The following is a 27,936-nucleotide window of genomic DNA, read 5'->3' as shown; positions in this document are numbered from 1 at the left end:
CTTTCGCTGCTCACGAAAGAAGCTGGTGAGGTACAGAACAAAGCAAGATGTCGGGAATTACTTCCACAGCTCAAGGCATTTTAGAAGCACAGAATGATCACGTTTCAGGGCACCACCGTGAAGCACTAACACTTGAGCACCACCACCGTGAAGCACTAACACTCAAGCACCACCAACATGAAGCACTAACACTCAAGCACCACCACCGTGAAGCACTAACACTCAAGCACCACCACCGTGAAGCACTAACACTCAAGCACCACCACCGTGAAGCACTAACACTCAAGCACCACCACCGTGAAGCACTAACACTCAAGCACCACCACCGTGAAGCACTAACACTCAAGCACCACCACCATGAAGCACTAACGCTCAAGCACCACCACCATGAAGCACTAACACTCAAGCACCACCACCATGAAGCACTAACACTCAAGCACCACCACCATGAAGCACTAACACTCAAGCACCACCACCATGAAGCACTAACACTCAAGCACACACTCGCCAGGTCACTCTGGTCCCCATGAGAATAAAAACTATATTTATGACAGGAATAAATCTTGATTATCATCAATTGGCTGAATATATGAGTCGTATATGTCAGGTTAATATATGAGGAGCAGGAGGAGCAGGAGGAGGAGCAGGGGCAGGAGCAGGAGGAGCAGCAGGAGGAAGAAAAGGAGGAAGATAGAGGATAAAAGTAAGCCTAAGGATGATAAACAATAGGTGGAAAATGAGGAAGAGGAGACAATACGAAGAGGAGGAAGAAATAAGAGGGAAGAAGCTGCAGGAAGATATAGAAGAGAAAGAAGAGAAAGAGGCAGGCCGCAGAGGATGGAGGAGGAGGAGGAATACGTATCAGGAGATAAAAAGAGAACACGTTAACAATAGGAGGAGAAGGAAGAGCCAATAGGAGCGGAAGGAAGAGAAGAATGTAATAAAAACAGGAGAGAATAAAGACCGAAGAAGAGGAGTAAGATAAAAACAAAGGGGCAAAGACGAATAAGGACCTGGAGGTAAAAGTAATAAGTAGCGCGGGTGAAGCTCAGGAGGAAGAACACAACAGAAAGAGAATAAGGAAGAGGTAAGGGAGGAGGAATAGTGGAGGTAGGAGGAGGAGGGAATGACATGGGGGAAGACTGACAGCATGAATAGTGAAGATGTAGAGGAAGAGACAGCGAGAGGAAGAAGAGACACGAGGAGGAGAAGGAGGGTAGAATTGGAGGAGGAAGGGACATATGGGGGAGGGGGGGTGAGGAAGAGAGAATTGAAGAACTCAATATTTCTTACGTTTATCTTCACTGTCGGTGGTAATTGAAATATTAACTCTCCAAAGTTCATTTACTAATTTTTTTAGTTTTTGGTCTGACGCCTAAAAACTTTTCCACTTTTCTTTATGTAAAAAAAAAATGTTTTACAAAATATGAATAATGTGTATAATTATATCATTTAAATATAAATAATGTTGACAAGTTGTTGTGAAGAGCGGGCACGTGACGCCTCAAGCACGAGGCTTAATGTTTGTGTGTTACAGAATTATTTAATGATACAGTTCACACTGTAATTATTATGACTAATGATGCGTCACCTGTAGCCTCACCTCACTGACACAGATGCAACAAAGAACATTTTTCCAGGATTATTATTTGTGTTACAGGCTAGGGTGTGTGCTGGCAGGTGGGGCGAGAGGTGGGGCGAGGGTGGGCGTGCCCACCTACATGGCGCAGGTCCAGGACCCACCCACCCTGCCCACCGCCACAGAGATCTCCGCAGAGGCCGCCATCTTCGTCGCTGTGAGTGTGTGAGTGTGAGTGTGAGTGTGAGTGTGTGAGTGTGAGTGTGAGTGTGAGTGTGAGAGTGAGAGTGTGAGAGTGAGAGTGTGTGGGGCACTCAACCATTCCTGTGTACACACGCACCAGTGACTGCATGATCAGGCGCTAGTTCCTGAGCTCCGCCTTTAAAGTTGTTTAAGTGAACACATTACTGCAGAACATTAGCTTCCCTGCTGACTATAATATGCTGCTACTATAAGGTCTAATATAGCTGAACTATATTAGAGCTGTGGGAGCCCTGAGAGGTAGAGCTGGTAGCCTCTAAACACAGCTCAGATAGAGTTGGATTAAACAAAACGGGAAAGCTTTTGCCTGTGTTGTAGAGTGTGTGCTACCAGTCTCAGCCTCAGAGTAACGTTTGTGATCATTGTGAGTCCGAGGTAACAAGCAGTGTTCTCCCCTGAGAGTCCGAGCTAACAGTGTTCTCCCCCGCAGGTTATCGTGGTGTTCTACGCCGCAATCATCGTCATTCTCCTGGGGACCAACATGAGGCTACCTCGCTCCTCCTCGATGCATCCTCGCCGTTCGCGATCTCGGACTCGATCTCGCTCGCGACATCGCCACGAGGTTGTCCTCGATGCCCGCAGCGGCAGCGTCTCCACTCAGCACACGCACAAGAAGAGGGACAGCATGCCGCCGCTGGTCCAGGGGGCTGAGAGAGTGTAAACAGCACGACTCTTGCCTCTACCGACGACTCTCTGAAGGTTCACAGAGAGTTCTTGTATACTCTTTTGACCTGACTGAAGCTCCTTTGATTGCAGGTCTGAAGGCAGAAGGCTTTGAAGTTCCACTATGGTATTATGTAAGAGTATTAGACACTGGCATAGCGGGAGGATTCTGGTAAAAGCCTTTCTGGTCTCCTGTTACTTAATATGTGATCTGAAGAACACTGATGTGAACCTTTAGACTGAAATATTATATATTAATAGCAACCCTTTGATTTGTGAGTTGTCCGGATCCTTATTGAGCTCCCTTAAGTGTCTCGTTTTAATGACTGTTTAAGACTCCTAATGTAGTGACATTAACTCTAAGTCCTGACTAGTGGCTCTGTATTTAACAGCTCTATACTAGAGGTGTTAGAGGCGTTGATATTCCATAGAGCATCTAAGCAGGAGGCATTAACCTGTCGTCGGTGTGTGTGTTGTCTGAGGATCAAAGTCTGCTGGAGCTGACCTCCTGGTGACGGTCGCTCGCAGTCTCTATTGGTTCTCTCACTTCCATTCTTCCTTCCTAACATTTATCTTCTATTCTGTTGACTTTCTTTCGTGTTTGAAGGTCATGACGCCTTTCCTCCTCCTCCTCCTGTGTTTGTTATTGTGTGTTGTTTGCTTTTTCCTGGTTACTTAGTTCAGTAGTCACAGTACCACTGTGTGTACTGCTGCTGCTGCTCCTCATACTGCCTGCTCTCTCACTTATCTTTTATATCTCTCTCTTTCTGTCTGTGTCTATCTCTCTGTCTGTCTCTGACTCTGTGTACTCACCTAATTGTGCTTGCGGGGGTTGAGCTCTGGCTCTTTGGTCCCGCCTCTCAACCGTCAATCAACTGGTGTACAGATTCCTGAGCCTATTGGGCTCTATCATATCTACATTTGAAACTGTGTATGGAGTCAGCCTCCACCACATCACTTCCTAATGCATTCCATTTACTAACTACTCTGACACTGAAAAAGTTCTTTCTAACGTCTCTGTGGCTCATTTGGGTACTCAGCTTCCACCTGTGTCCCCTTGTTCGCGTCCCACCAGTGTTGAATAGTTCATCCTTGTTTACCCGGTCGATTCCCCTGAGGATTTTGTAGGTTGTGATCATGTCCCCCCTTACTCTTCTGTCTTCCAGTGTCGTAAGGTGCATTTCCCGCAGCCTTTCCTCATAACTCATGCCTCTTAGTTCTGGGACTAGTCTAGTAGCATACCTTTGGACTTTTTCCAGCTTCGTCTTGTGCTTGACAAGGTACGGGCTCCATGCTGGGGCCGCATACTCCAGGATTGGTCTTACATATGTGGTGTACAAGATTCTGAATGATTCCTTACACAGGTTCCTGAACGCCGTGTGTGTGTGTGTGTGTGTGTGTGTGTGTGTGTGTGTGTGTGTGTGTGTGTGTGTTTGCCTGTCTGTTTCTGTGTGTGAGACTGACGTCCCCCTTCTCTCTCATTACGAATGATGAACCTCGTTATGCTTATTTCTTAATTCAATTAAATTATTTTCCAAATTCATCGCGCCTCCATCTCCCAGTCACTCCCCAGTCACTCCCACGCACTCCCCAGTCACTCCCACGCACTCCCCAGTCACTCCCACGCACTCCCCAGTCACTCCCACGCACTCCCCAGTCACTCCCACGCACTCCCCAGTCACTCCCACGCACTCCCCAGTCACTCCCACGCACTCCCCAGTCACTCCCACGCACTCCCCAGTCACTCCCACGCACTCCCCAGTCACTCCCACGCACTCCCCAGTCACTCCCACGCACTCCCACGCACTCCCCAGTCACTCCCACGCACTCCCCAGTCACTCCCACGCACTCCCACGCACTCCCCAGTCACTCCCACGCACTCCCACGCACTCCCCAGTCACTCCCCAGTCACTCCCCAGTCACTCCCCAGTCACTCTACCACTGGTAACACTCTGGGCTTGTCAGGAAAGGTCAGGCGCCGGTGTCAAGGTGTTCAGTTCAACACATCACACGAATATATTTATGTATAATTGGCCAAACTGATAAAGAAAAAGTTGAACGTTTTTAACTTCTTTTACAGAGTGATTAACAGAAACATTTCACTGATTTTCTGACTGTTGATGACCGTCGTATTGACTGTAGTTGTCTTAGAGGCTCATAAGCAGTTTGTCACACAGAACACCTGACTGAGGTAAGACCAAGACATTCATCCCACAAATCCTACTAATTAATGCCTCAGAGAGCTCTGATTACTTTCCTAGATAGACTCAGTGACATATACTGCTTCCTGCTACAAGAGTGGCTGGAATCAGCACCAATCACAGGCGTCCTAACATGTGCCCACCAATCAGCGGCTGCCTCACATGTGGCCACCAATCAGAGGCTGCCTCATGCCACCTCACCGTTCAGAACACTCAGCTGATCTTGTGTAAAATGTCAAATATATGATTAAAACAACATTCATATCTTTATTTTTTCCTTTTATTGTTTGAGGCCAATATAAGATGCTTTATTATGGCGCTGAACTGTGTGTGGCGACTGTGTGTGCGTGGGGGACGACTGTGTGTGTGGGGGGGGGGACGACTGTGTGTGTGGGGGGGGACGACTGTGTGTGTGGGGGGGGACGACTGTGTGTGGGGGGGGGGATGACTGTGTGTGTGTGTGGGGGACGACTGTGTGTGTGTGGGGGACGACTGTGTGTGTGTGTGGGGGACGACTGTGTGTGTGGGGGGGACGACTGTGTGTGTGTGGTGGACGACTGTGTGTGTGTGGTGGACGACTGTGTGTGTGTGGGGGGGGGGGACGACTGTGTGTGTGTGTGTGGGGGGGGACGACTGTGTGTGTGGGGGGGGACGATTGTGTGTGTGTGGGGGGGTCGACTGTGTGTGTGGGGGGGACGACTGTGTGTGTGTGTGGGGGGGGACGACTGTGTGTGTGTGGGGGGACGACTGTGTGTGTGTGGGGGACGTTTAGAGAAATCACATAACTTACAACTTCCTAATATACAATATATATAAAACAAACAAGATAGTCAAAGATACTTCAATTATATTGCAATATGAGACACACACAGTGCAACAACTTTAATCATTTATGTAAGAAAAATACACAAACGTCAATGAAAGAAACGTAATTGACTTTAGAGAAGAAAGTACCAAGAGAACAGTGACAATCTTGGGAACTCAACACGTCTAATCACCTCCACAGGTCATCTCCACTCAATGATTGTATCCCCATATGTTTTTAACAAATTAATACACAAACTAAATGTCCACTGGATGGCGTACAGCACAATCACCGTAATTAATAATCAAATTACCTGAACAAAAAAAGGAAATTGAATTAAGCTAAAACAAAAGATAATTGACAAATGTGGCTGGAGCGACCAAACTTCAAGCGTTGGATACAAGGAAGTAAGTAATTATCAAAAGAAGGCACCAAACCGGGAAGGCTATGTAGCACCATCAAATGCGCAGAATAATCAGAGGGCGCTAAATATCACCAAGGATGCCAATACGAGAACAAAAACGCACAAGGCGAACGATATCAAAAGTATCCGAGTCACCAAGAATTCCATTGAGGGACAGGTGACCGCGAGGGGCGGTCGGAAAGCAAGACACGCTCGTCCTGGAAGTCAGGACATTGAAGAAAGACATGCACGACCGTAAGAGGGACAATGCAACTAGGACAATAAGGAGCAGGGCGGTGCTCCATCAAGTGACCATGGGTTAAGCGAGTATGGCCAATACGCAACCTCGCCAGAGCTGTTTCCCATCGCCGGTTACGGTAGCAGGAGGACAGCCACGAGGAAACAACATTTAAGAGTACGAAGTTTGTTACCAGTAACAGACGACCAAGAAGCCTGCCAACGGGTAAGAATGGAGGAATGGATAACCGGGTAAAAGTCGGAATATGGAATACCTTTACGAGAGATGGGACAAGAGCGGACAGCTTCCTTGGCGGCAGCATCCGCACGCTCATTTAAAGACACGCCAATATGGCTGGGAACCCAACAAAACTCAACCGACTTAAATTTACTGTGAACAAGAAACAGCCAATGCTGGATCTCGACAACTACTGGATGAACCGGATTAAAGGACCCGAAAGCCATGAGGGTACTACGAGAGTCAACTACAACTACAAAGGAAGATTGACAACGAGAAAGCAGGAGACGAAGAGCATAGAGAATAGCATAAAGCTCCGCTGTAAAGATGCTAGTCTCCGGAGGTAAGCGACACATATAAGTGCGATCAGGAAAAACAACAGAGTAGCCAACACCGTCTGCAGACTTAAGACTCATCAGTGAAGATAGAAACGGAGCGAGAGTGAGAAGAAAAGTGCTCAAGGAAAAGGCGTTTTAGAACCGTAGGAGGGGTAAAAGCTTTAGTGATGCGGGTCAAGGATGTACAAAACTGCGAAAGGGGGACTCTCCACGGGGGCAAAGAAGGAACAACACGAGGAGAAACATTAGACATACGAACGGAAAGAGAATCCTGTATGCGAGATAACCGGACAAAAAGAGGGAGGTGGTGAAGAGGAACAGGAACCGCAGGAGGGGTAAAAGTTAAAGCACGACAGAGGCGAGAGGAAGGATGTTGTAAGGATCGCGCAAGATAGCGAAGACACTAGCGATCACGGCGGTCCTGGAGAGACAGGAAGCCAGTGTCAACATACAAGCTAAGGACGGGAGTCGAACGAAAGGCACCAGAACTGAGGCGCAACCCAGTATGGTGCAAAGCATCAAGACGGCGAATAGTAGAAGGAGAAGCAGATGAGTAAGCAGGGCAACCATAATCGAGCTTAGACAGGACGAGAGAGGAATGTAAAGCAAGGAGTGTGCGCCTATCCGCTCCCCAAGAAGTATGGGACAATACCCGAAGGAGGGTAAGGGCCTTAGAGCACTCAACACGGAGGTAAGAGATATGGGGAGACCAAGACAAACGAGTGTCAAGGAATAACCCCAAAAGCTTCGCAGAATCTTTGTACTCAAGGGGATGACCATAAAGTGACAAAGAGGGACGAAGAACGACCCGTTTCCGCGTAAAAGTCATGGCACAAGTCTTAGAAGTAGAGAACTTGAAGCCATGATCGGTGGCCCAAGACGACACGGCATCAATTGCAAGTTGAAGCCGGCGCCGAAGGAGAGGCGAATCATCACCCTGACAGCAAAGGGTAAGATCATCGACATAGAGAGCGGAGAAGACACCAGAAGGAAGAGAGGAAAGAAGTCCATTGAGGGCAACCAGAAAAAGAGTAGTGCTCAGAACACTACCCTGGGGCACACCTTCGTATTGCTGAAAAGAGGCAGAGAGAGCGGTACCAAGGCGCACCCGAAAGGAACGACGAGAGAGGAAGCTGTGGAGAAAGCGAGGGAGATGACCATGAAGGCCAAAAGAATGAAGCTGGGACAGATTATGATATCGCCAAGTGGTGTCACAAGCCTTTTCCAGGTCAAAAAGGACGGCAACAACAGAGGTCCTCGCAGCAAAAGCAGTACGAATATAGACCTCCAAGTTCACCAGGACATCTGTCTTGCTGCGACACTTGCGAAAACCAAGTTGAGAAGGGGAGAGGAGGTGATGGTGTTCCAGGAACCACATCAGACGAACGTTAACCATACGTTCAAAGAGTTTGCAGACAACATGTGAGGGCAATAGGGCGAAAGCCCTTAGGGGAAGTACCCAGAGACCCTGGTTTATGAACAGGGAGGATAACGGCATCGAGCCAGTCATCAGGGACTGACGACGACTCCCAGATCCGATTATATATACTCGGTAAATACCGAGACGTGCACGGAGGGAGATGGCGAAGCATCTCAATGAATACCATCGGAGCCCGCCGGCTTAGAACCGCAGAGGGCCAGGGCAGAACGAAGTTCAGAGAGAGAGAGAGAGAGAGAGAGAGAAGGGATCGTTATAGGAAAGTCGAAGACGAGTGCAGAAATCTAAAGGACGAGACTCAAGGACAGGTTTACGAAGAAGGAAAGATTGGGGAAGATGAAGACCAGAGCTAACAGAAGAAAAGTGCAGTTCGGTAGCAACCTGCAACGGTCCACAAGAGTACTGCCACAAGAGTACCACGGAGGTGAAGGACCGGTGAAACATCGGGAACAAACTTACCTGCAATCTTGCGGATACGCTTCCAGATCTGTGGCAGGGGAGTTTCGGACGTAACTGTGGAGACATAAGAAGTCCAACATTTACGTTTAGCCATACGGATGGCCCTACGGGCCACCGCACTCGCTTTCCGAAAGAAAAGAAAAGAATCGGTCGTCTGCCGACGGCGGTGCCTCTTCCAGGCTGCACGCTTACAGCGGACAGACCGAGCACAGTCCGCATTCCACCAGGGAACGCACGTCTGTGGACCCCGAGAGGAAGAGCGAGAAATAGAGCGGAGGGCAGCGTCGAAGAACAGACCAGGTGGGCGGGCAGGGTCCGGAGGAGGAGGAGGAGACAACGGAGGGGAGCAGTCAAGGACAGCAGCAGGAAGAGGGGGAGTAGAAAGAGGGGAGCGCACCTCAGCAAGAGCAGCAACCGAAAGGGAAGCAGGGGCCAAAGAAACCTCCATAGCAGGAACAGGGGGCGCAAGCACAGAAATGGGAGGGGAAGGAGCAACAGAGCCAGAAGTAGGGGCCAAGGAAGAAAGCGAAGCCTTCTTACCCGCCGGGGAGGAGGAAGGAGAGGAGCCAGGCTTACGCTTCTGACTTAAAGAGACCGGTGTCCCAGCAACTACGTACCGGGCAACAGATTCCAGTGTCTCAACAGGAGAAGCTGAACGAGAGCACACACGACGGCCGTTAGGAGAGCGATGGACATCCGCCTGCACCGACAGGCGGCGGGGAGAGCCAATAGATGGAGGAAGAGGATGGGAAGGAGGATCGGAGGGAGACGAGGAAGAAGACACAGGAGACATGACAGACCGGGTAGAAAGAAGAGGAACCCCAGACAGAGGACCAGGAGGGGGACCCTTTGGGACAGAACTCAAAGGAACAGAGGAGGGGGCAGTGGGCGTATCAGGGTCCAAGGCCCGGAAACGGTTGTGAGTCTGAGGAAGGTGGGAAGGACGAGGAGAGGAAGAGCGCAACACGCGAGCATAAGAGATGTTAGTATAAGGCGGGAGCCAGCGAACCTGGCGCCTCGCCCCGGGAAAAGATAAACCGCTCCCGGTGCTTCAAGTTGGGGACGGCCGCCTCAAGCTTGTAATGGACACAGGCATGGGAGAAGGTAGGATGGGCCTCACCGCAGTTGAGGCAGCGAGCTTGGGGAGAAGTGCACTCCGACGTAGAGTGACCGTCATCCCCACACAAAGGACAGAGAGAGACAGTCCCAGAGCAGCGGAGGGCACCATGCCCAAACCTCCAGCACTCGTTACAAAGCCGAGGAGAAGGAATATACTCCTGGACAGAGCACCTGGCACCAGCAAGAATGACAGAGGATGGAAGGGTCCGACCATCAAAGGTGACCTTCACAACCCGAAGGGATTGACGGCGACGACCACGAGGGGGAGGAGTAAACGAATCAACCTGGAGGACAGAATGACCTTGGGCATCAAGGATATGCCGAATATCATGGCAATCCTGCAGATTCCGAACACCGGTTGTAACATGGGGTGGGAGGAGAATAGTGCTAACACTGGCATTCATCTGAACGTTCTTGGAGACCCGAACAGGGATCTCGCCAAGGCAAGATAAGGCTGCCAAGCGGGAAGCTGCATCCAGAGAAGGAGCAGCAACGACACGTGTACCGAGACGAGTGGGGTTGAAGGTAACAGACGCATCCACGGAATCAACAAGATGCCGATGGAGGGAGAAATCGTCAGGAGGCGCAGAATCAAGAGGGTGGAGATCAAAGTATTTGGCCCATAAAGCGGGACCAAACAAGGCCTGATACGCGGCAGCACAGGAAGGAACCGAGCGAGTGCGGCCGGGGCGCGAACGGCGTTGAGAACCCCCAGAGAGGGGTTAAAAGGCGCAGTAGTCACAACGAGAGACTTAGCCGCACCAGGGGACGAAGTGGTCACCACTGGGGGCTGGAGGCTCGACCCAACCACAGAGGAGGGAGGGGAGCTGGGGGAAGAAGTCAGGACGGTCAAAGGAGGAGCAAGGTCGGGGCCCAACGCAGCGGGGGCTACAGAGCCCGGTCTTCCAATACAGGCCGACTCGGGGGCTTGGTCGCCCACCCCACGAGGCTGAGACGGTACAATGGAAACATTTATCGACAGAGACGAAGAGAAAGAAATTCATCCACGAATGTGCCCCCATACCCACCATGGAGCCACAATTAGAGGCAGGACACCCAACAGGAAGCTATCGCCGATCATGCCGTGGCCTCCTAGGGGTGCGTCGTGAGTATACGCCCCACAAACGCCACCTTAAGAACCATCAGTCGGTCGAGATCGGGTTCAGTGACGAAAAGGGGATTGACAATAAAAGGTTCCCCTCGCTCGAGACGTTGGGTACTACAGTTCTACGGGTACAAGAGTATGCCTCCTCAAGCACCCGGGCGTCAAAATAGAAGAAGTCCAAAGATCCAAAACAAGCAAAAGGTCGGCAGGAAACGACAAGCAGATAGGAGAAGAGGGGGGAGAAAAATGAAACAGAAGGAAAAGGAAAAGGTGCTCAGCACAATTGGAGAGGACGGCAGCAGGAGCACAAGGCTACAAAAGGACAGAGGACTGCCCCAAGGAGCATCACACTCCGTCAGCCGCCCACTAAGCCCCCCTCACGGCATCAACGAGCTGAGCGGGGAGGGGGGTGGCTACAAGGAAATAATATTGCCATTGTTAAGACACGCGCTGAACCAGTGTGTGGAACCAGAAAGGTATTCTAGGATGGTATACAATTATAGAAACTCCTACGAGAGTCCAGTGATGATGAATGTCTCTTAGACAATCTTCAAGGACACTTGTTGACCGTGAGAGGAATGTAAACACCTCCTTCAGTGAGCAAGTACGACATCAAGATATGAAAGAATCAAATTTGTTTACAAAATTCATCACTAATTATTAAAAATCCGTGACAATAAAACTAAGGAGAGAGAAAAGAGAGAAATAACAAAGCTGGTACAAAGGTCTAAAAACAAATACAATTTCAGGAAGGAGAATCATCTCATCATTAATCACAGAAGAGATCACAAAAGAGCATTAAATTTAGCAACATTGGAAATCAGGTCAACCGAAAGAGACATCGAATTAAAACTTTCTGAGAAAGTAAACAAGATCCCAACATTGTTAATGCCTCCACGAGATGAAACCTTAAAACAAAAGTGTGAAGGACCCCACGAGACACACACCAAGGTGTAACTGACGATAAACTCGACCTCAGTGTTACCACACAACCTCCCACCACACAACACACATGTGTTGCGTGGAACTAAGATAGAAGAGCTGACTATGAGACATTCCCCTAATGTGCCTCCTGACTCCTGCAGGAGGGTATAGTGTGTGGCGATGACTGACTCCTGCAGGAGGGTATAGTGTGTGGTGATGACTGACTCCTGCAGGAGGGTATAGTGTGTGGCGATGACTGACTCCTGCAGGAGGGTATAGTGTGTGGCGATGACTGACTCCTGCAGGAGGGTATAGTGTGTGGCGATGACCGACTCCTGCAGGAGGGTATAGTGTGTGGCGATGACTGACTCCTGCAGGAGGGTATAGTGTGTGGCGATGACCGACTCCTGCAGGAGGGTATAGTGTGTGGTGATGACTGACTCCTGCAGGAGGGTATAGTGTGTGGCGATGACTGACTCCTGCAGGAGACTCTCCAGCAACACCTGGCACCGTTGTTTGTGATGCGGGAGATGAAGTTCCCCTCGCAGGTGTTCCCTGCTCCCAGACAGGTGTTCCCTGCTCGCGTCAGGGGACGCCAGGGTGAAGCCTCCCACCTCTCGCTCACCAAGTTTGACCTTTTCACCGCCTGTCAAGTTTGACCAAAACTCTCCAGGGGGAACTTTTGTCTCTATTGGAATTTTAACAAGAGTTGCCGCGAGGTGCTAAAGTTGCCCCCAAGTGCACGAGGCAATTATCCAAATCATTCCCATTGTTGAGAGGAATTTCAACACTTTGCGCGCGGAGGGGGGGATTCAATACGTGCTTCTTTATCTGTTTGTTTCATATTCAACATCTTCATTGTCGCTATCGTTGACTTCTTCTCTACTGCTCATTTTGTATTAACAAATTAACACAAAAGTATTTTATCAAATCATTCAAAGAAAATTTGAATTTTTGAATTTTCCCGGAGAAAATGAGGCTATAATTGGCACGTGACCAGAATATCCATCACTAAATATTAGTCAATCATTTAAAAGATCAGTCTTCAGGTTAACATTGATAAAGTATTCTCTATGACCAGATCTAATAAATTCACCAATAAAACTAAGGTCTCCCTCCTATTGTCAGTAAAAGGGCAGAATTTGAACCGGTTTCTGAACGCTGGGAAGGAGGAGAGACGCCATTACTACCATCAACACAGTCATGCCAGCGAGGGCGCTCTGGGAGCTCCTCCAATATTCCCCTCAAGTTCATGTGTCGTGGGACGCCGTAGCCTGCCACCATCAGCACGTCTTCACTGGCCCATACGGAAGTGTTCTATACCCGTTTGACTAATATTAATGTACTTTTATAATCATATTAATATATTGGGTCAAGTGGTTAGGATTAGCCTGACCCACCAGGTGAACCTATAGCCTGACCCACCAGGTGAACCTATAGCCTGACCCACCAGGTGAACCTATAGCCTGACCCACCAGGTGAACCTATAGCCTGACCCACCAGGTGAACCTATAGCCTGACCCACCAGGTGAACCTATAGCCTGACCCACCAGGTGAACCTATAGCCTGACCCACCAGGTGAACCTATAGCCTGACCCACCAGGTGAACCTATAGCCTGACCCACCAGGTGAACCTATAGCCTGACCCACCAGGTGAACCTATAGCCTGACCCACCAGGTGAACCTATAGCCTGACCCACCAGGTGAACCTATAGCCTGACCCACCAGGTGAGGAAGAACGGGGGTGGGAAAGAGGGAGGATGAAGGGAGAAGATAACAGACCCATTAAACTGTTTCAGTTTTAATAATATATTTTTTATAAATAATAATGGGGAGAAGGGGGGGGGGGGGTGAGTCCCCCACTCGTCTCTCCCACATGTTTATGCCTCACACTCATTTGTTTATGGCAGTGACCCACTTGTTTATGCCCCTCACCCAGTAGTAAGTCTGGGTCATAACCTCCAGGGTCATGCGTCTCTCAGGGAGTATTGACCCTGTAGATGCTGCGTCACCTGACGTCGGCCTCTGTCTCTGTCTCGGTCTCTCTCTCGCGGGTCTGGCGTCGTCCTCGTCCTCTCCCTCGCGAGTCCATGTCCCGCCCCGCTGCCACTCACTCAGATGAGAAATCAATGTTCGTAATGATACTGACGTGAGCTCGGATTAATTAACATGATGACATTCATTTCATTTTTTATAAATGTAATATAATCCTTCCTGCGGTGTGTGTGTTCTTGAGGCGGTGATGAGGTAGTTGAATACTGCTTTCCTTATAACGTAAGTATACAAGCTCAGACCTCAGTTGAGAGGTAGAGTAAACTAGGGTTTACTTGGCTTGTAGTAAACTAAGTAGTTGCCAGGATAGAAATAGGGAAAACATCTTGCTTTCTTCCAAATGTTTAGAGATGAATATATAAATATGATTACAGTTCTTAGCCCGCAGACAGAGCCAAGTAGAGTAGTTCGGGAAAAGGTTTCTTCTCAATACAGTTGAAGGGAACTGGAGCCCGTCTGCTCTAAGAGTCGGTCTTTAACGGTAATTACCAATTAGCTATAGAAGGAAGCCGTAAGTACAGGCCTTGTAAAGCCTTGAGAGAACACCCGCTGCTTGTCCTGTGACAAGTAAATACGTGATGCTGACCACTGTTACCATAGGCCGGTTGAACAACTTTTTCTGAATGCATATTATAGACAACAAAAGGTATAAAGGTTGTATAAAAGATACCCCCACCCCGGTCTCTCTTTGTCTGTCTCTCTGTCTCACTGTCTTAAGATGGCGTCTGAGTCTCCTCGAGGCTGTGTGCTGACAACCGACAACAACAACAACAACAAGAGCCTTTGAGCAGTTGTCTTCTGACGTCTCAACCGGAAATAAGCTAAAGGTCAGACGGGAATATTTGGGAGGCCACCTGCTACTGTCCCACCCTGGCCACCTGCTACTGTCCCACCCTGGCCACCTGCTACTGTCCCACCCTGGACACCTGCTACTGTCCCACCCTGGCCACCTGCTACTGTCCCACCCTGGCCACCTGCTACTGTCCCACCCTGGCCACCTGCTACTATCCCACGCTGGCCACCTGCTACTATCCCACCCTGGCCACCTGCTACTGTCCCACGCTGGCCACCTGCTACTGTCCCACGCTGGCCACCTGCTACTGTCCCATCCTGGCCACCTGCTACTGTCCCACCCTGGCCACCTGCTACTGTCCCACCCTGGCCACCTGCTACTGTCCCACCCTGGCCACCTGCTACTGTCCCACGCTGGCCACCTGCTACTATCCCACCCTGGCCACCTGCTACTGTCCCACGCTGGCCACCTGCTACTGTCCCATCCTGGCCACCTGCTACTGTCCCACGCTGGCCACCTGCTACTGTCCCACCCTGGCCACCTGCTACTGTCCCACCCTGGCCACCTGCTACTGTCCCACCCTGGCCACCTGCTACTGTCCCACCCTGGCCACCTGCTACTGTCCCACCCTGGCCACCTGCTACTGTCCCACGCTGGCCACCTGATACTATCCCACGCTGGCCACCTGCTACTGTCCCACCCTGGCCACCTGCTACTGTCCCACCCTGGCCACCTGCTACTGTCCCACCCTGGCCACCTGCTACTGTCCCACCCTGGCCACCTGCTACTATCCCACCCTGGCCACCTGCTACTGTCCCACCCTGGCCACCTGCTACTGTCCCACCCTGGCCACCTGCTACTGTCCCACCCTGGCCACCTGCTACTGTCCCACCCTGGCCACCTGCTACTGTCCCACCCTGGCCACCTGCTACTGTCCCACCCTGGCCACCTGCTACTGTCCCACCCTGGCCACCTGCTACTGTCCCACCCTGGCCACCTGCTACTGTCCCACCCTGGCCACCTGCTACTGTCCCACGCTGGCCACCTGCTACTGTCCCACGCTGGCCACCTGCTACTGTCCCAAGCTGGACACCTGCTACTGTCCCAAGCTGGACACCTGCTACTGTCCCAAGCTGGACACCTGCTACTGTCCCAAGCTGGACACCTGCTACTGTCCCAAGCTGGACACCTGCTACTGTCCCACCCTGGCCACCTGCTACTGTCCCACGCTGGACACCTGCTACTGTCCCACGCTGGCCACCTGCTACTGTCCCACGCTGGCCACCTGCTACTGTCCCACGCTGGCCACCTGCTACTGTCCCAAGCTGGACACCTGCTACTGTCCCAAGCTGGACACCTGCTACTGTCCCACCCTGGCCACCTGCTACTGTCCCACCCTGGCCACCTGCTACTGTCCCACCCTGGCCACCTGCTACTGTCCCACCCTGGCCACCTGCTACTGTCCCAAGCTGGCCACCTGCTACTGTTACACGCCACCAGCTGTAAATGCTTGTTCCCACAGCTGTAAATGGTTGTACAGCTGTAATTGACGGTTCAGACAGCTGTAATTGATGGTTCAGACAGCTGTAATTGATGGTTCAGACAGCTGTAATTGATGGTTCAGACAGCTGTAATTGACGGTTCAGACAGCTGTAATTGACGGTTCAGACAGCTGTAATTGACGGTTCAGACAGCTGTAATTGACGGTTCAGACAGCTGTAATTGACGGTTCAGACAGCTGTAATTGACGGTTCAGACAGCTGTAATTGATGGTTCAGACAGCTGTAATTGACGGTTCAGACAGCTGTAACAGACGGTTCAGACAGCTGTAATTGATGGTTCAGACAGCTGTAATTGAATGCACAGACCAGCATAAATGATTGCACAGTTGCAAATAACTTTACGCACAGCTTCTGACGAATACACCGACAACAATAAATAATTATTGGCAGAGCAACAATTATTTTGTCTGTCTGACAAAATGTCTGTGTCTGGAAAATGATTGTCCAGACAGCTGTTCATGACTGCATAAGCAGATGTAAATGATCGCTCGGATACGTGTCAATGTTTACAGGATCAGTTGAAATTATAGCAATGGAAATATTTACAGCTGCTGTAAATCTCTATATCAAGCCATATCAACTTGCAATCAAAGCCATATCAACTTGCAATCAAAGCCATATCAACTTGCAATGAAAAACGATAATCAGCTTACTTACAAAGTTACAAAGTTAGGAACTGTGTTGCTGGCGCTCCGGGCGCTCAGTCAGGTGCTGAGCGCCGGTGTGCTCACTCTCAGTGAACGTCTGAACGGGACGGCTGATAAAGGCTTGCTGCACCAGCCTTATAAAGGCTTGCTGCACCAGCCTTATAAAGGCTTGCTGCACCAGCCTTATAAAGGCTTGCTGCACCAGCCTTATAAGGGCTTGCTGCACCAGCCTTATAAGGGCTTGCTGCACCAGCCTTATAAGGGCTTGCTGCACCAGCCTTATAAGGGCTTGCTGCACCAGCCTTATAAAGGCTTGCTGCACCAGCCTTATAAAGGCTTGCTGCACCAGCCTTATAACGGCTTGCTGCACCAGCCTTATAACGGCTTGCTGCACCAGCCTTATAACGGCTTGCTGCACCAGCCTTATAACGGCTTGCTGCACCAGCCTTATAACGGCTTGCTGCACCAGCCTTATAACGGCTTGCTGCACCAGCCTTATAAAGGCTTGCTGCACCAGCCTTATAAAGGCTTGCTGCACCAGCCTTATAAAGGCTTGCTGCACCAGCCTTATAAAGGCTTGCTGCACCAGCCTTATAAAGGCTTGCTGTACCAGCCTTATAAAGGCTTGCTGTACCAGCCTTATAAAGGCTTGCTGTACCAGCCTTATAAAGGCTTGCTGTACCAGCCTTATAAAGGCTTGCTGTACCAGCCTTATAAAGGCTTGCTGCATCAGTGTATTTCAAGAAATATATAAATGATATTTGTTGTCAATTAAACCAATTACCCGATAATCTCCTTCAAGCCCATTAGTTAATGTCGCAACACAAGTGCTCTATATGGCTGTGTTGCGCCCCGCTCACCGTCAGTGTTGCTTCACGAGCAACACACAGCTCACGGTTGACAAGGTACATTCTTTCAGAACCACGGAAGATAGCTCCTGGGCTCCGGCTCTCTGCTTGTTGGGAGGAAGACATTGAGCAACTGCTCATTGTGGCCACTTCCTCCACACTAGGGAGTTGTTCAGGTGAAGGTGTTCTCTAGTGAACACTGAGACAGGAGAAGACACGAGGGTAGAGAGCGAGGGAGAGAGAGAGAGGGTAGAGAGCGAGGGAGAGAGAGAGGGTAGAGAGCGAGGGAGAGAGAGAGGGTAGAGAGCGAGGGAGAGAGAGAGGGTAGAGAGCGAGGGAGAGAGAGAGGGTAGAGAGCGAGGGAGAGAGAGAGGGTAGAGAGCGAGGGTAGAGAGCGAGGGGAGAGAGAGAGGGTAGAGATCGAGGGGAGAGAGAGAGGGTAGAGAGCGAGGGGAGAGAGAGAGGGTAGAGAGCGAGGGGAGAGAGAGAGGGTAGAGAGCGAGGGGAGAGAGAGAGGGTAGAGAGCGAGGGGAGAGAGAGAGGGTAGAGAGCGAGGGGAGAGAGCGAGGGGAGAGAGAGAGGGTAGAGAGCGAGGGGAGAGAGAGAGGGTAGAGAGCGAGGGTAGAGAGCGAGGGGAGAGAGAGAGGGGAGAGAGAGAGGGTAGAGAGCGAGGGGAGAGAGAGAGGGTAGAGAGCGAGGGGAGAGAGAGAGGGGAGAAAGAGAGGGTAGAGAGCGAGGGTAGAGAGCGAGGGGAGAGAGCGAGGGTAGAGAGCGAGGGTAGAGAGAGAGGGGAGAGAGCGAGGGGAGAGAGAGAGGGGAGAGAGAGAGGGTAGAGAGCGAGGGGAGAGAGAGAGGGTAGAGAGCGAGGGTAGAGAGCGAGGGGAGAGAGAGAGGGTAGAGAGCGAGGGGAGAGAGAGAGGGAGAGAGAGAGAGAGAGAGAGAGAGAGGAGAGAGAGAGAGAGAGAGAGAGAGAGAGAGAGAGAGAGAGAGAGAGAGAGAGAGAGAGAGAGAGAGAGAGAGAGAGAGAGAGAGAGAGAGAGAGAGAGAGAGAGAGAGAGGAGAGAGAGAGAGAGAGAGAGGAGAGAGAGAGAGAGAGGAGAGAGAGAGAGAGAGAGAGAGAGAGAGAGAGAGAGAGAGAGAGAGAGAGAGAGAGAGAGAGAGAGAGAGAGAGAGAGAGAGAGGAGAGAGAGAGAGAGGAGAGTAGAGAGAGAGAGAGAGAGAAGAGAGAGAGAGGAGAGAGAGAGAGAGAGAGAGAGAGGAGAGAGAGAGAGAGAGAGAGAGAGAGAGAGAGAGAGAGAGAGGAGAGAGAGAGAGAGAGAGAGAGAGAGAGAGGAGAGAGAGAGAGAGAGAGAGAGAGAGAGAGAGAGAGAGAGAGAGAGAGAGAGAGAGAGAGAGGAGAGAGAGAGAGAGAGAGAGAGAGAGAGAGAGGGTAGAGAGCGAGGGAAGAGAGAGAGGGTAGAGAGCGAGGGAAGAGAGAGAGGGTAGAGAGCGAGGGAAGAGAGAGAGGGTAGAGAGTGAGGGAGGGAGAGGGTAGAGAGCGAGGGAGGGAGAGGGTAGAGAGCGAGGGAGGGAGAGGGTAGAGAGCGAGGGAGGGAGAGGGTAGAGAGCGAGGGAGAGAGAGGGTAGAGAGCGAGGGAGAGAGAGGGTAGAGAGCGAGGGAGAGAGAGGGTAGAGAGCGAGGGAGAGAGAGGGTAGAGAGCGAGGGAGAGAGAGGGTAGAGAGCGAGGGAGAGAGAGGGTAGAGAGCGAGGGAGAGAGAGGGTAGAGAGCGAGGGAGAGAGAGGGTAGAGAGCGAGGGAGAGAGAGGGTAGAGAGCGAGGGAGAGAGAGGGTAGAGAGCGAGGGAGAGAGAGGGTAGAGAGCGAGGGAGAGAGAGGGTAGAGAGTGAGGCAAGACAGTGCCAAAGGGAAGACAAGCAGGATACATCATTCATGAGGGCCTTGTTGACGGAGTCTCTCGCTCCGGTGACGCTAGACGGCTGTGGCACTGTGTGTGGCACTGTCTACAGCTGTGTGGCACTGTCTACGCCTGTGCGGCACTGTCTACATCTGTGTGGCACTGTCTACATCTGTGTGGCACTGTATACAGCTGTGTGGCACTGTCTACAGCTGTGTGTGTGGCACTGTCTACAGCTGTGTGTGTGTGGCACTGTCTACAGCTGTCTGTGTGTGGCACTGTCTACAGCTGTGTGGCACTGTCTACAGCTGTGTGGCACTGTCGACAGCTGTGTGTGGCACTATCTACATCTGTGTGTGGCACTATCTACATCTGTGTGTGGCACCGCCACTGGTGGGGGGCATAGCTTGTGGCCACACCCCTCACCCTGGGCCACACCCCTCACCCTGGGACACACCACTCACCCTGGGACACACCACTCACCCTGGGACACACCACTCACCCTGGGCCACACCACTCACCCTGGGCCACACCCCTCACCCTGGGCCACACCCCTCACCCTGGGCCACACCCCTCACCCTGGGCCACACCCCTCACCCTGGGCCACACCCCTCACCCTGGGCCACACCCCTCACCCTGGGCCACACCCCTCACCCTGGGCCACACCCCTCACCCTGGGCCACACCCCTCACCCTGGGCCACACCCCTCACCCTGGGCCACACCCCTCACCCTGGGCCACACCCCTCACCCTGGGCCACACCCCTCACCCTGGACACATGGCCTCCAGCAAACACTAAATGCCAACAAGAAACCTTCAAACCTTACCCAGGTTCGATCCCCCTCCCTCTTCCGAAACATCTACCATTACCTGTTCTTCCTTTTCTGAAGCATCTTCCTCCTCCTTTCTTACATTACTCCGTCCACCTTCCATCCCTATTGTTGACCCACGTCCTCCCTCCCTCTGTGCTGACAGGAAGACCTCGCTCACTCAACGTTACCAATTCTGTTCCTATTACACACTATCTCCATAGGAGTGGTCGGGGCTCGGGTCGGGGTAGGGAAGAGGGGGAGTAGGTTAGTGCACGGTGAGTGGGCGCACTTGCCCTCGGAGGAGGGTAGACGGGCAGAGAGAGAGAGAGAGAGAGAGAGAGAGAGAGAGAGAGAGAGAGAGAGAGACAGTAAGAGAAAGATAGGGAGAGAGAGATATGTTATCTCAGAGAGTGATAGGAGGGGCAGGTTTGATGTCCGCCAACATTACAAGTGTATCTCTTCTGGAGCAAATATATTCTTGTTGTACAAAAGCGGAGAGTCCAATATGCTGGCGAGTCTCCCGTTGGTCTCAGACTACTCTCTCTCCTCTACTGGGACACCTCATATATAACTTTTACTACCTGCATATACCGCAGAAATTATATATCGTATTGATAATTGTAATGTTGACAAAAATAATATAGAAGGAACGAGTAATATGTATTTCTAAATGAGGAAATTCAGACACATTGTTAACCCTGATCAAGAACAGGTTTCTAAAATGTCTAAACTCTTTGAGGTCTTTAAAATTACTAATGGTACTTGTTAGTTGTTACATATTGAGTATTGGTAGATATATGTGTTGGGGGAGAGCCGCTGCTTTAACGAGCCTAGCTTGAGGAAGGAGAGAATAGAGCACACACTCGCCGCTAAATACCTCGTTAGGTTGGGACGTCTTCCGACCAGTAAGGGAACGCTAACTACATGTGGAAGGTGAACAGTTCTTGGAGACAAGGACCCGTTACTCTGATCACCTCAGGAAGACGACATGATCGTTACGTCCCATCTTAGCTAATTGGCGCAGTATTCCAGCAAGGAACACCGGAGAGGTTAACTGGTCAGGATGCGAGCTGCCGCGTCCAACAGCCTGGTTGACCAGTCCAGCAACAACGAGGCCTGGTCGAGGACCGGGCCGCGGGGACACTAAGTCCCGGAATCATCGCAAGTTAACCTTGTGGTGAGAGAACTGGTAGTGGGAAATACCAAACTTTCAGACATTTACATTCAATCAGGTGAAGCGGGACCCTTCACCATCACCATGGGTCATTATCACTGATGTATCACCCTCACCATCATGGTGAGACGACATCTCTATGTATCACCCTCACCATCATGGTGAGACGACATCTCTATGTATCACCCTCACCATCATGGTGAGACGACATCTCTATGTATCACCCTCACCATCATGGTGAGACGACATCTCTATGTATCACCCTCACCATCATGGTGAGACGACATCTCTATGTTGACGACGTCTCGAGTGTCACATCTTGACTTCCACTTAGATAATTTTAGGAACAGACTAAATAAATGTAAATCTATGATACATTATTAAACTATTAAAACAGTAATAGATGATACCTTTCCTTCCCCAATCACAAAGGTTATCTTGAGATGATTTCGGGGCTTTTTAGTGTCCCCGCGGCTTGGTCCTCGACCAGGCCTCCACCCCCAGGAAGCAGCCCGTGACAGCTGACTAACACCCAGGTACCTGTTTTACTGCTAGGTAACAGGGGCATAGGGTGAAAGAAACTCTGCCCATTGTTTCTCGCCGGCGCCCGGGATCGAACCCGGGACCACAGGATCACAAGTCCAGCGTGCTGTCCGCTCGGCCGACCGGCTCTTCAAGGTCATTGAAGATGACGGGAATCTGCCCACATAAATTAATCTCACTCGTCCAGTCACGGTGACAACGGAATAAAAAGGACAATGGTTCGATTCCTTCAGAAAAACTTATGTTTTGTGGCCAAGAGTTTCTTGAAGGATTAGCAACACGTCACTGAGTCCCTCCCTCGCCTTAAGTAACACGTCACTGAGTCCTTCCCTCGCCTTAAGTAACACACACGTCACTGAGTCCTTCCCTCGCCTTAAGTAACACACACGTCACTGAGTCCTTCCCTCGCCTTAAGTAACACACACGTCACTGAGTCCTTCCCTCGCCTTGAGTAACACACACGTCACTGAGTCCCTCCCTCGCCTTAAGTAACACACACGTCACTGAGTCCTTCCCTCGCCTTAAGTAACACACACGTCACTGAGTCCTTCCCTCGCCTTAAGTAACAACACGTCACCGAGTTCTTCCCTGGCCTTAAGTAACACACACGTCACCGAGTCCATCCCTCGCCTTAAGTAACACGTCACCGAGTCCTTCCCTCGCCTTAAGTAACACGTCACCGAGTCCTTCCCTCGCCTTAAGTAACACGTCACCGAGTCCATCCCTCGCCTTAAGTAACACGTCACCGTCCCTCCCTCGCCTTAAGTAACAACACGTCACTGAGTCCCTCCCTCGCCTTAAGTAACAACACGTCACCGAGTCCTTCCCTCGCCTTAAGTAACACGTCACCGAGTCCCTCCCTCGCCTTAAGTAACAACACGTCACCGAGTCCCTCCCTCGCCTTAAGTAACAACACGTCACCGAGTCCCTCCCTCGCCTTAAGTAACAACACGTCACCGAGTCCCTCCCTCGCCTTAAGTAACACACACGTCACTGAGTCCTTCCCTCGCCTTAAGTAACACACACGTCACTGAGTCCTTCCCTCGCCTTAAGTAACACACACGCCACTGAGTCCTTCCCTCGCCTTAAGTAACACACACGTCACTGAGTCCTTCCCTCGCCTTAAGTAACAACACGTCACTGAGTCCTTCCCTCGCCTTAAGTAACAACACGTCATCGAGTTCTTCCCTGGCCTTAAGTAACACACACGTCACCGAGTCCTTCCCTCGCCTTAAGTAACAACACGTCACCGAGTCCTTCACTCGCCTTAAGTAACACGTCACCGAGTCCTTCCCTCGCCTTAAGTAACACGTCACCGAGTCCATCCCTCGCCTTAAGTAACAACACGTCACTGAGTCCCTCCCTCGCCTTAAGTAACAACACGTCACCGAGTCCTTCCCTCGCCTTAAGTAACACGTCACCGAGTCCATCCCTCGCCTTAAGTAACACGTCACCGAGTCTCTCCCTCGCCTTAAGTAACAACACGCCACCGAGTTCTTCCCTGGCCTTAAGTAACACACACGCCACTGAGTCCTTCCCTCGCCTTAAGTAACAACACGTCACTGAGTCCTTCCCTCGCCTTAAGTAACACACACGTCACTGAGTCCTTCCCTCGCCTTAAGTAACACACACGCCACTGAGTCCTTCCCTCGCCTTAAGTAACACACACGTCACTGAGTCCTTCCCTCGCCTTAAGTAACACACACGTCACTGAGTCCTTCCCTCGCCTTAAGTAACACACACGTCACTGAGTCCTTCCCTCGCCTTAAGTAACACACACGCCACTGAGTCCTTCCCTCGCCTTAAGTAACACACACGTCACAATGGGTGGCAGCAACACAAACTCAGGCAACACAGCGACTGTGTACAACACATTCACCACCACAACACTCGCGTCACCTCGAGCACTAATAGCCTCCCCGACCCCACCCCACACCTCCTAGACCCCACCCCCCACCTCCCCGACCCCACCCCACACCTCCTAGACCCCACCCCCCCACCTCCCCGACCCCACCCCCCACACCACCCCGACCCCACCCCCCACACCACCCCGACCCCACCCCCCACACCACCCCGACCCCACCCCCCACACCACCCCGACCCCACCCCCCACACCACCCCGACCCCACCCCCCCACACAACCCCGACCCCACCCCCCACACCACCCAGACACCACCCCCACCACCCTGACACCACCCCTCCTCCATAACTTAGCCACAAATGAAGGCAATGTTTACCTTAGTGTTCCGGACAACCACTGTGATCTACGGTGTTGACTACTGTGACGGAGGAGGAAGAGGAGGAGGAGGTGGTAAGGTAATTATCAGGAGGAGATGCTAAGCCGTCGCGACAATATCCCCGCATGAGAGTGACGCGATGATATGGGCTTGGCGCTCAGCCACCTGGACGGTCGCAGACCTGCTAGAGGCCGGGCTCTACAGGCCGACCTGCTGGAGGCCGGGCTCTACAGGCCGACCTGCTGGAGGCCGGGCTCTACAGGCCGACCTGCTGGAGGCCGGGCTCTACAGGCCGACCTGCTGGAGGCCGGGCTCTACAGGCCGACCTGCTGGAGGCCGGGCTCTACAGGCCGACCTGCTGGAGGCCGGGCTCTACAGGCCGACCTGCTGGAGGCCGGGCAGGATCAACAGTGACAGATCAACAGGGGGGACACACGTCAACCGGGGGGGACACACGTCAACCGGGGGGGACACACGTCAACCGGGGGAGACACACGTCAACCGGGGGGGGGGGGGGAGACAGATCAACAGGGAGACAGATCAACAGGGAGACAGATCAACAGGGAGACAGATCAACAGGGAGACAGATCAACAGGGAGACAGATCAACAGGGAGACAGATCAACAGGGAGACAGATCAACAGGGAAGACAGATCAACAGGGAGACAGATCAACAGGCTAACGCAACACTGCCTTCTTGGGCTCAGGCATTGCAGCTGTTGAATGACAGCTATTGTATTGCTAGTATTGTATTGTATTGCTCGGATTGATACAGAGTTGAGAGGTATTGTATTTAAACGTAATATTCTGTTAGAATTTGAGAATATATATAGAGCACTGAGAAGATTACTGTATGACGTCAGGTGTGTCAGGGGCCTGGTGTGTCAGGGCCCCAGGTGTGTGTCAGGGCCCCAGGTGTGTGTCAGGGGCCCCAGGTGTGTCAAGGTCAGGTGTGTCAAGGTCAGGTGTGTGAGTCTGCCTCCTCCACAAGGCCAATATCTGGCAACAATGAGTCATGTCATCACCAATTTCTAAGATATCACAGCCAGCTGGGCGGGCGCCTTTGTGTGTGTGTGTGTGTAATTACCTAAGTGTAATTACCTAAGTGAAGTTACAGGATGAGAGCTACGCTCGTGGTGTCCCGTCTTCCCAGCACTCTTTGTCATATAACGCTTTGAAACTACTGACGGTCTTGGCCTCCACCACCTTCTCACTTAACTTGTTCCAACCGTTTACCACTATTTGCGAAGGTGAATTTTCTTATATTTCTTCGGCATCTGTGTTTAGCTAGTTTAAATCTATGACTTCTTGTTCTTGAAGTGCCAGGTCTCGGGAAATCTTCCCTGTCGATTTTATCAATTCCCGTTACTATTTTGTATGTAGTGATCATATCACCTCTTTTTCTTCTGTCTTCTAGTTTTGGCATGTTTAATGCGCGCGCGCGCGCGTGTGTGTGTGTGTGTGTGTGTGTGTGTGTGTGTGTGTGTGTGTGTGTGTGTTTTGTCTGTGTTCTCACCTAGTTGCACTCACCAAGTTGTTCTTGCGGGGGTTGAGCTCTGACTCTTTGGTCCCGCCTCTCAACTGTCAATCAACTTATGTACAGATTCCTGAGCCTACCGAGCTCTATAATATCTATATTATAAACTGTGTATGGAGTCAGCCTCCACCACATCACTGCCTAATGCATTCCATCTGTTAACTACTCTGACACTGAAAAAGTTCTTTCTAAAGTCCCTGTGGCTCATGTGGGTACTCAGTTTCCACCTGTGTCCCCTTGTTCGCGTCCCACCAGTGTTGAATAGTTTATCCTTATCTACCTTGTCAATTCTTCTGAGAATTTTGTAGGTATTGATTATGTCTCCCAGACCAGTGTCGTGATGTGCATTTCCCGCAGCCTTTCCTCGTAACTCATGCCTCTTAGTTCTGGGACTAGTCTAGTGGCATACCTCTGAACTTTTTCCAGCTTCATCTTGTGCTTGACAAGGTACGGGCTCCATGCTGGGGCCGCAAGGCTCATCTTGTGAGGTCTTCCACCTCACGTCGCTTAAAGACAGAAGAGCTCCGGGAGACATGATCACCACATACAAGATTCTCAGAGGAATTGACAGGGTAGACAAGGATGGATTATTTAACACGGGTGGTACACGAACAAGGGGACACAGGTGGAAGCTGAGTATCCAAATGAGCCACAGAGACGTTAGAAAGAACTTTTTCAGTGTCAGAGTAGTTAGTAAATGGAATGCACTAGGAAGTGATGTGGTGGAGGCTGACTCCATACACAGTTTCAAGTGTAGATATGATAGAGCCCAATAGGCTCAGGAATCTGTACACCAGTTGATTGACGGTTGAGAGGCGGGACCAAAGAGCCAAAGCTCAACCCCCGCAAGCACAATTAGGTGAGCACATACACACACACACACACACACAGGGTTACTTTAATTCTACGACCAGGCAACAAAGAGAAGGGTGGGCAGACTGCATATTTTTGGATTGTCAGAAAGCCTTTGATACAGTGCCACACAAGAGGCTAGTGAAAAAGTTGGAGATGCAGGCTGGAGTGAAAAGGAAGATACTCCGGTGGATAGAGGAGTACCTAAGCAACAGGAGACAACGAGTCTGTGTGAGGGGTGAGGTCTCAGATTGGCGAGACGTTACGAGTGGAGTCCCGCAGGGGTCAGTCCTTGGACCTATACTGTTTCTGATATATGTAATTGATCTCCCGGCGGGTATAGAATCGCTTCTCTCAATGTTTGCCGACGATACAAAAATTATGAGGAGGATTGAAACGGGGGATGATGATAGGAGGTTACAAGATGACCTAGACAGACTGAGTGAATGGTCCAACAAATGGCTGTTGAAGTTCAACCCGAGTAAATGTAAACTAATGAAACTAGGCAGTGGAAACAGGAGGCCAGACATAGGATACAGAATATGAGATGAAGTACTTAATGAAACAGACAGAGAAAGATCTAGGAGTTGATATCACACCAAGCATGTCTCCTGAAGCCCACATAAAAAGAATAACGTCTGCGGCATATGCGAGGCAGGCTAACATCAGAACAGCTTTCAGGAACCTGTGTAAGGAATCATTCAGAATCTTGTACACCACATATGTAAGACCAATCCTGGAGTATGCGGCCCCAGCATGGAGCCCGTACCTTGTCAAGCACAAGACGAAGCTGGAAAAAGTCCAAAGGTATGCTACTAGACTAGTCCCAGAACTAAGAGGCATGAGTTACGATGAAAGGCTGCGGGAAATGCACCTTACGACACTGGAAGACAGAAGAGTAAGGGGAGACATGATCACAACCTACAAAATCCTCAGTGGAATCGACCGGGTAAACAAGGATAAACTATTCAACACTGGTGGGACACGAACAAGGGGACACAGGTGGAAACTGAGTACCCACATGAGCCAGAGACGTTAGAAGGAACTTTTTCAGTGTCAGAGTAGTTAACAGGTGGAATGCATTAGGCAGTGATGTGGTGGAGGCTGACTCCATACACAGTTTATAATGTAGATATGATAGAGCCCAGTAGGCTCAGGAATCTGTACACCAGTTGATTGACAGTTGAGAGGCGGGACCAAAGAGCCAAAGCTCAACC

The 27,936-nt window shown here is 51.0% G+C and overlaps 2 protein-coding genes across 2 annotated transcripts in view; one reads left to right on the top strand and one right to left on the bottom strand.

The window, feature by feature from the left end:
- LOC123768079 (uncharacterized) overlaps positions 1-4,962 on the top strand; it is a 109,498-nt gene extending 104,536 nt beyond the window's left edge. Inside the window, exons 3-4 of the mRNA XM_045758361.2 lie at positions 1,661-1,796; positions 2,271-4,962. Of these exons, the coding sequence (XP_045614317.1) occupies positions 1,661-1,796; positions 2,271-2,501 (367 nt within the window). The 3' untranslated portion in view covers positions 2,502-4,962. The remainder of the gene's footprint in view (positions 1-1,660; positions 1,797-2,270) is intronic.
- Positions 1-27,936, bottom strand: part of LOC123768080 (UPF0547 protein C16orf87 homolog) — a 188,059-nt gene that overhangs the window by 141,729 nt on the left and 18,394 nt on the right. The gene's annotated exons all lie outside the window — the stretch shown is intronic.

The sequence above is a fragment of the Procambarus clarkii genome, chromosome 59 (assembly GCF_040958095.1).
Source record: "Procambarus clarkii isolate CNS0578487 chromosome 59, FALCON_Pclarkii_2.0, whole genome shotgun sequence".
Classification (NCBI taxonomy): Eukaryota; Metazoa; Arthropoda; class Malacostraca; order Decapoda; family Cambaridae; genus Procambarus; species Procambarus clarkii.
Note: the sequence above shows the minus strand (reverse complement) of the source record. Positions and strands in the feature narration are given on the sequence as shown.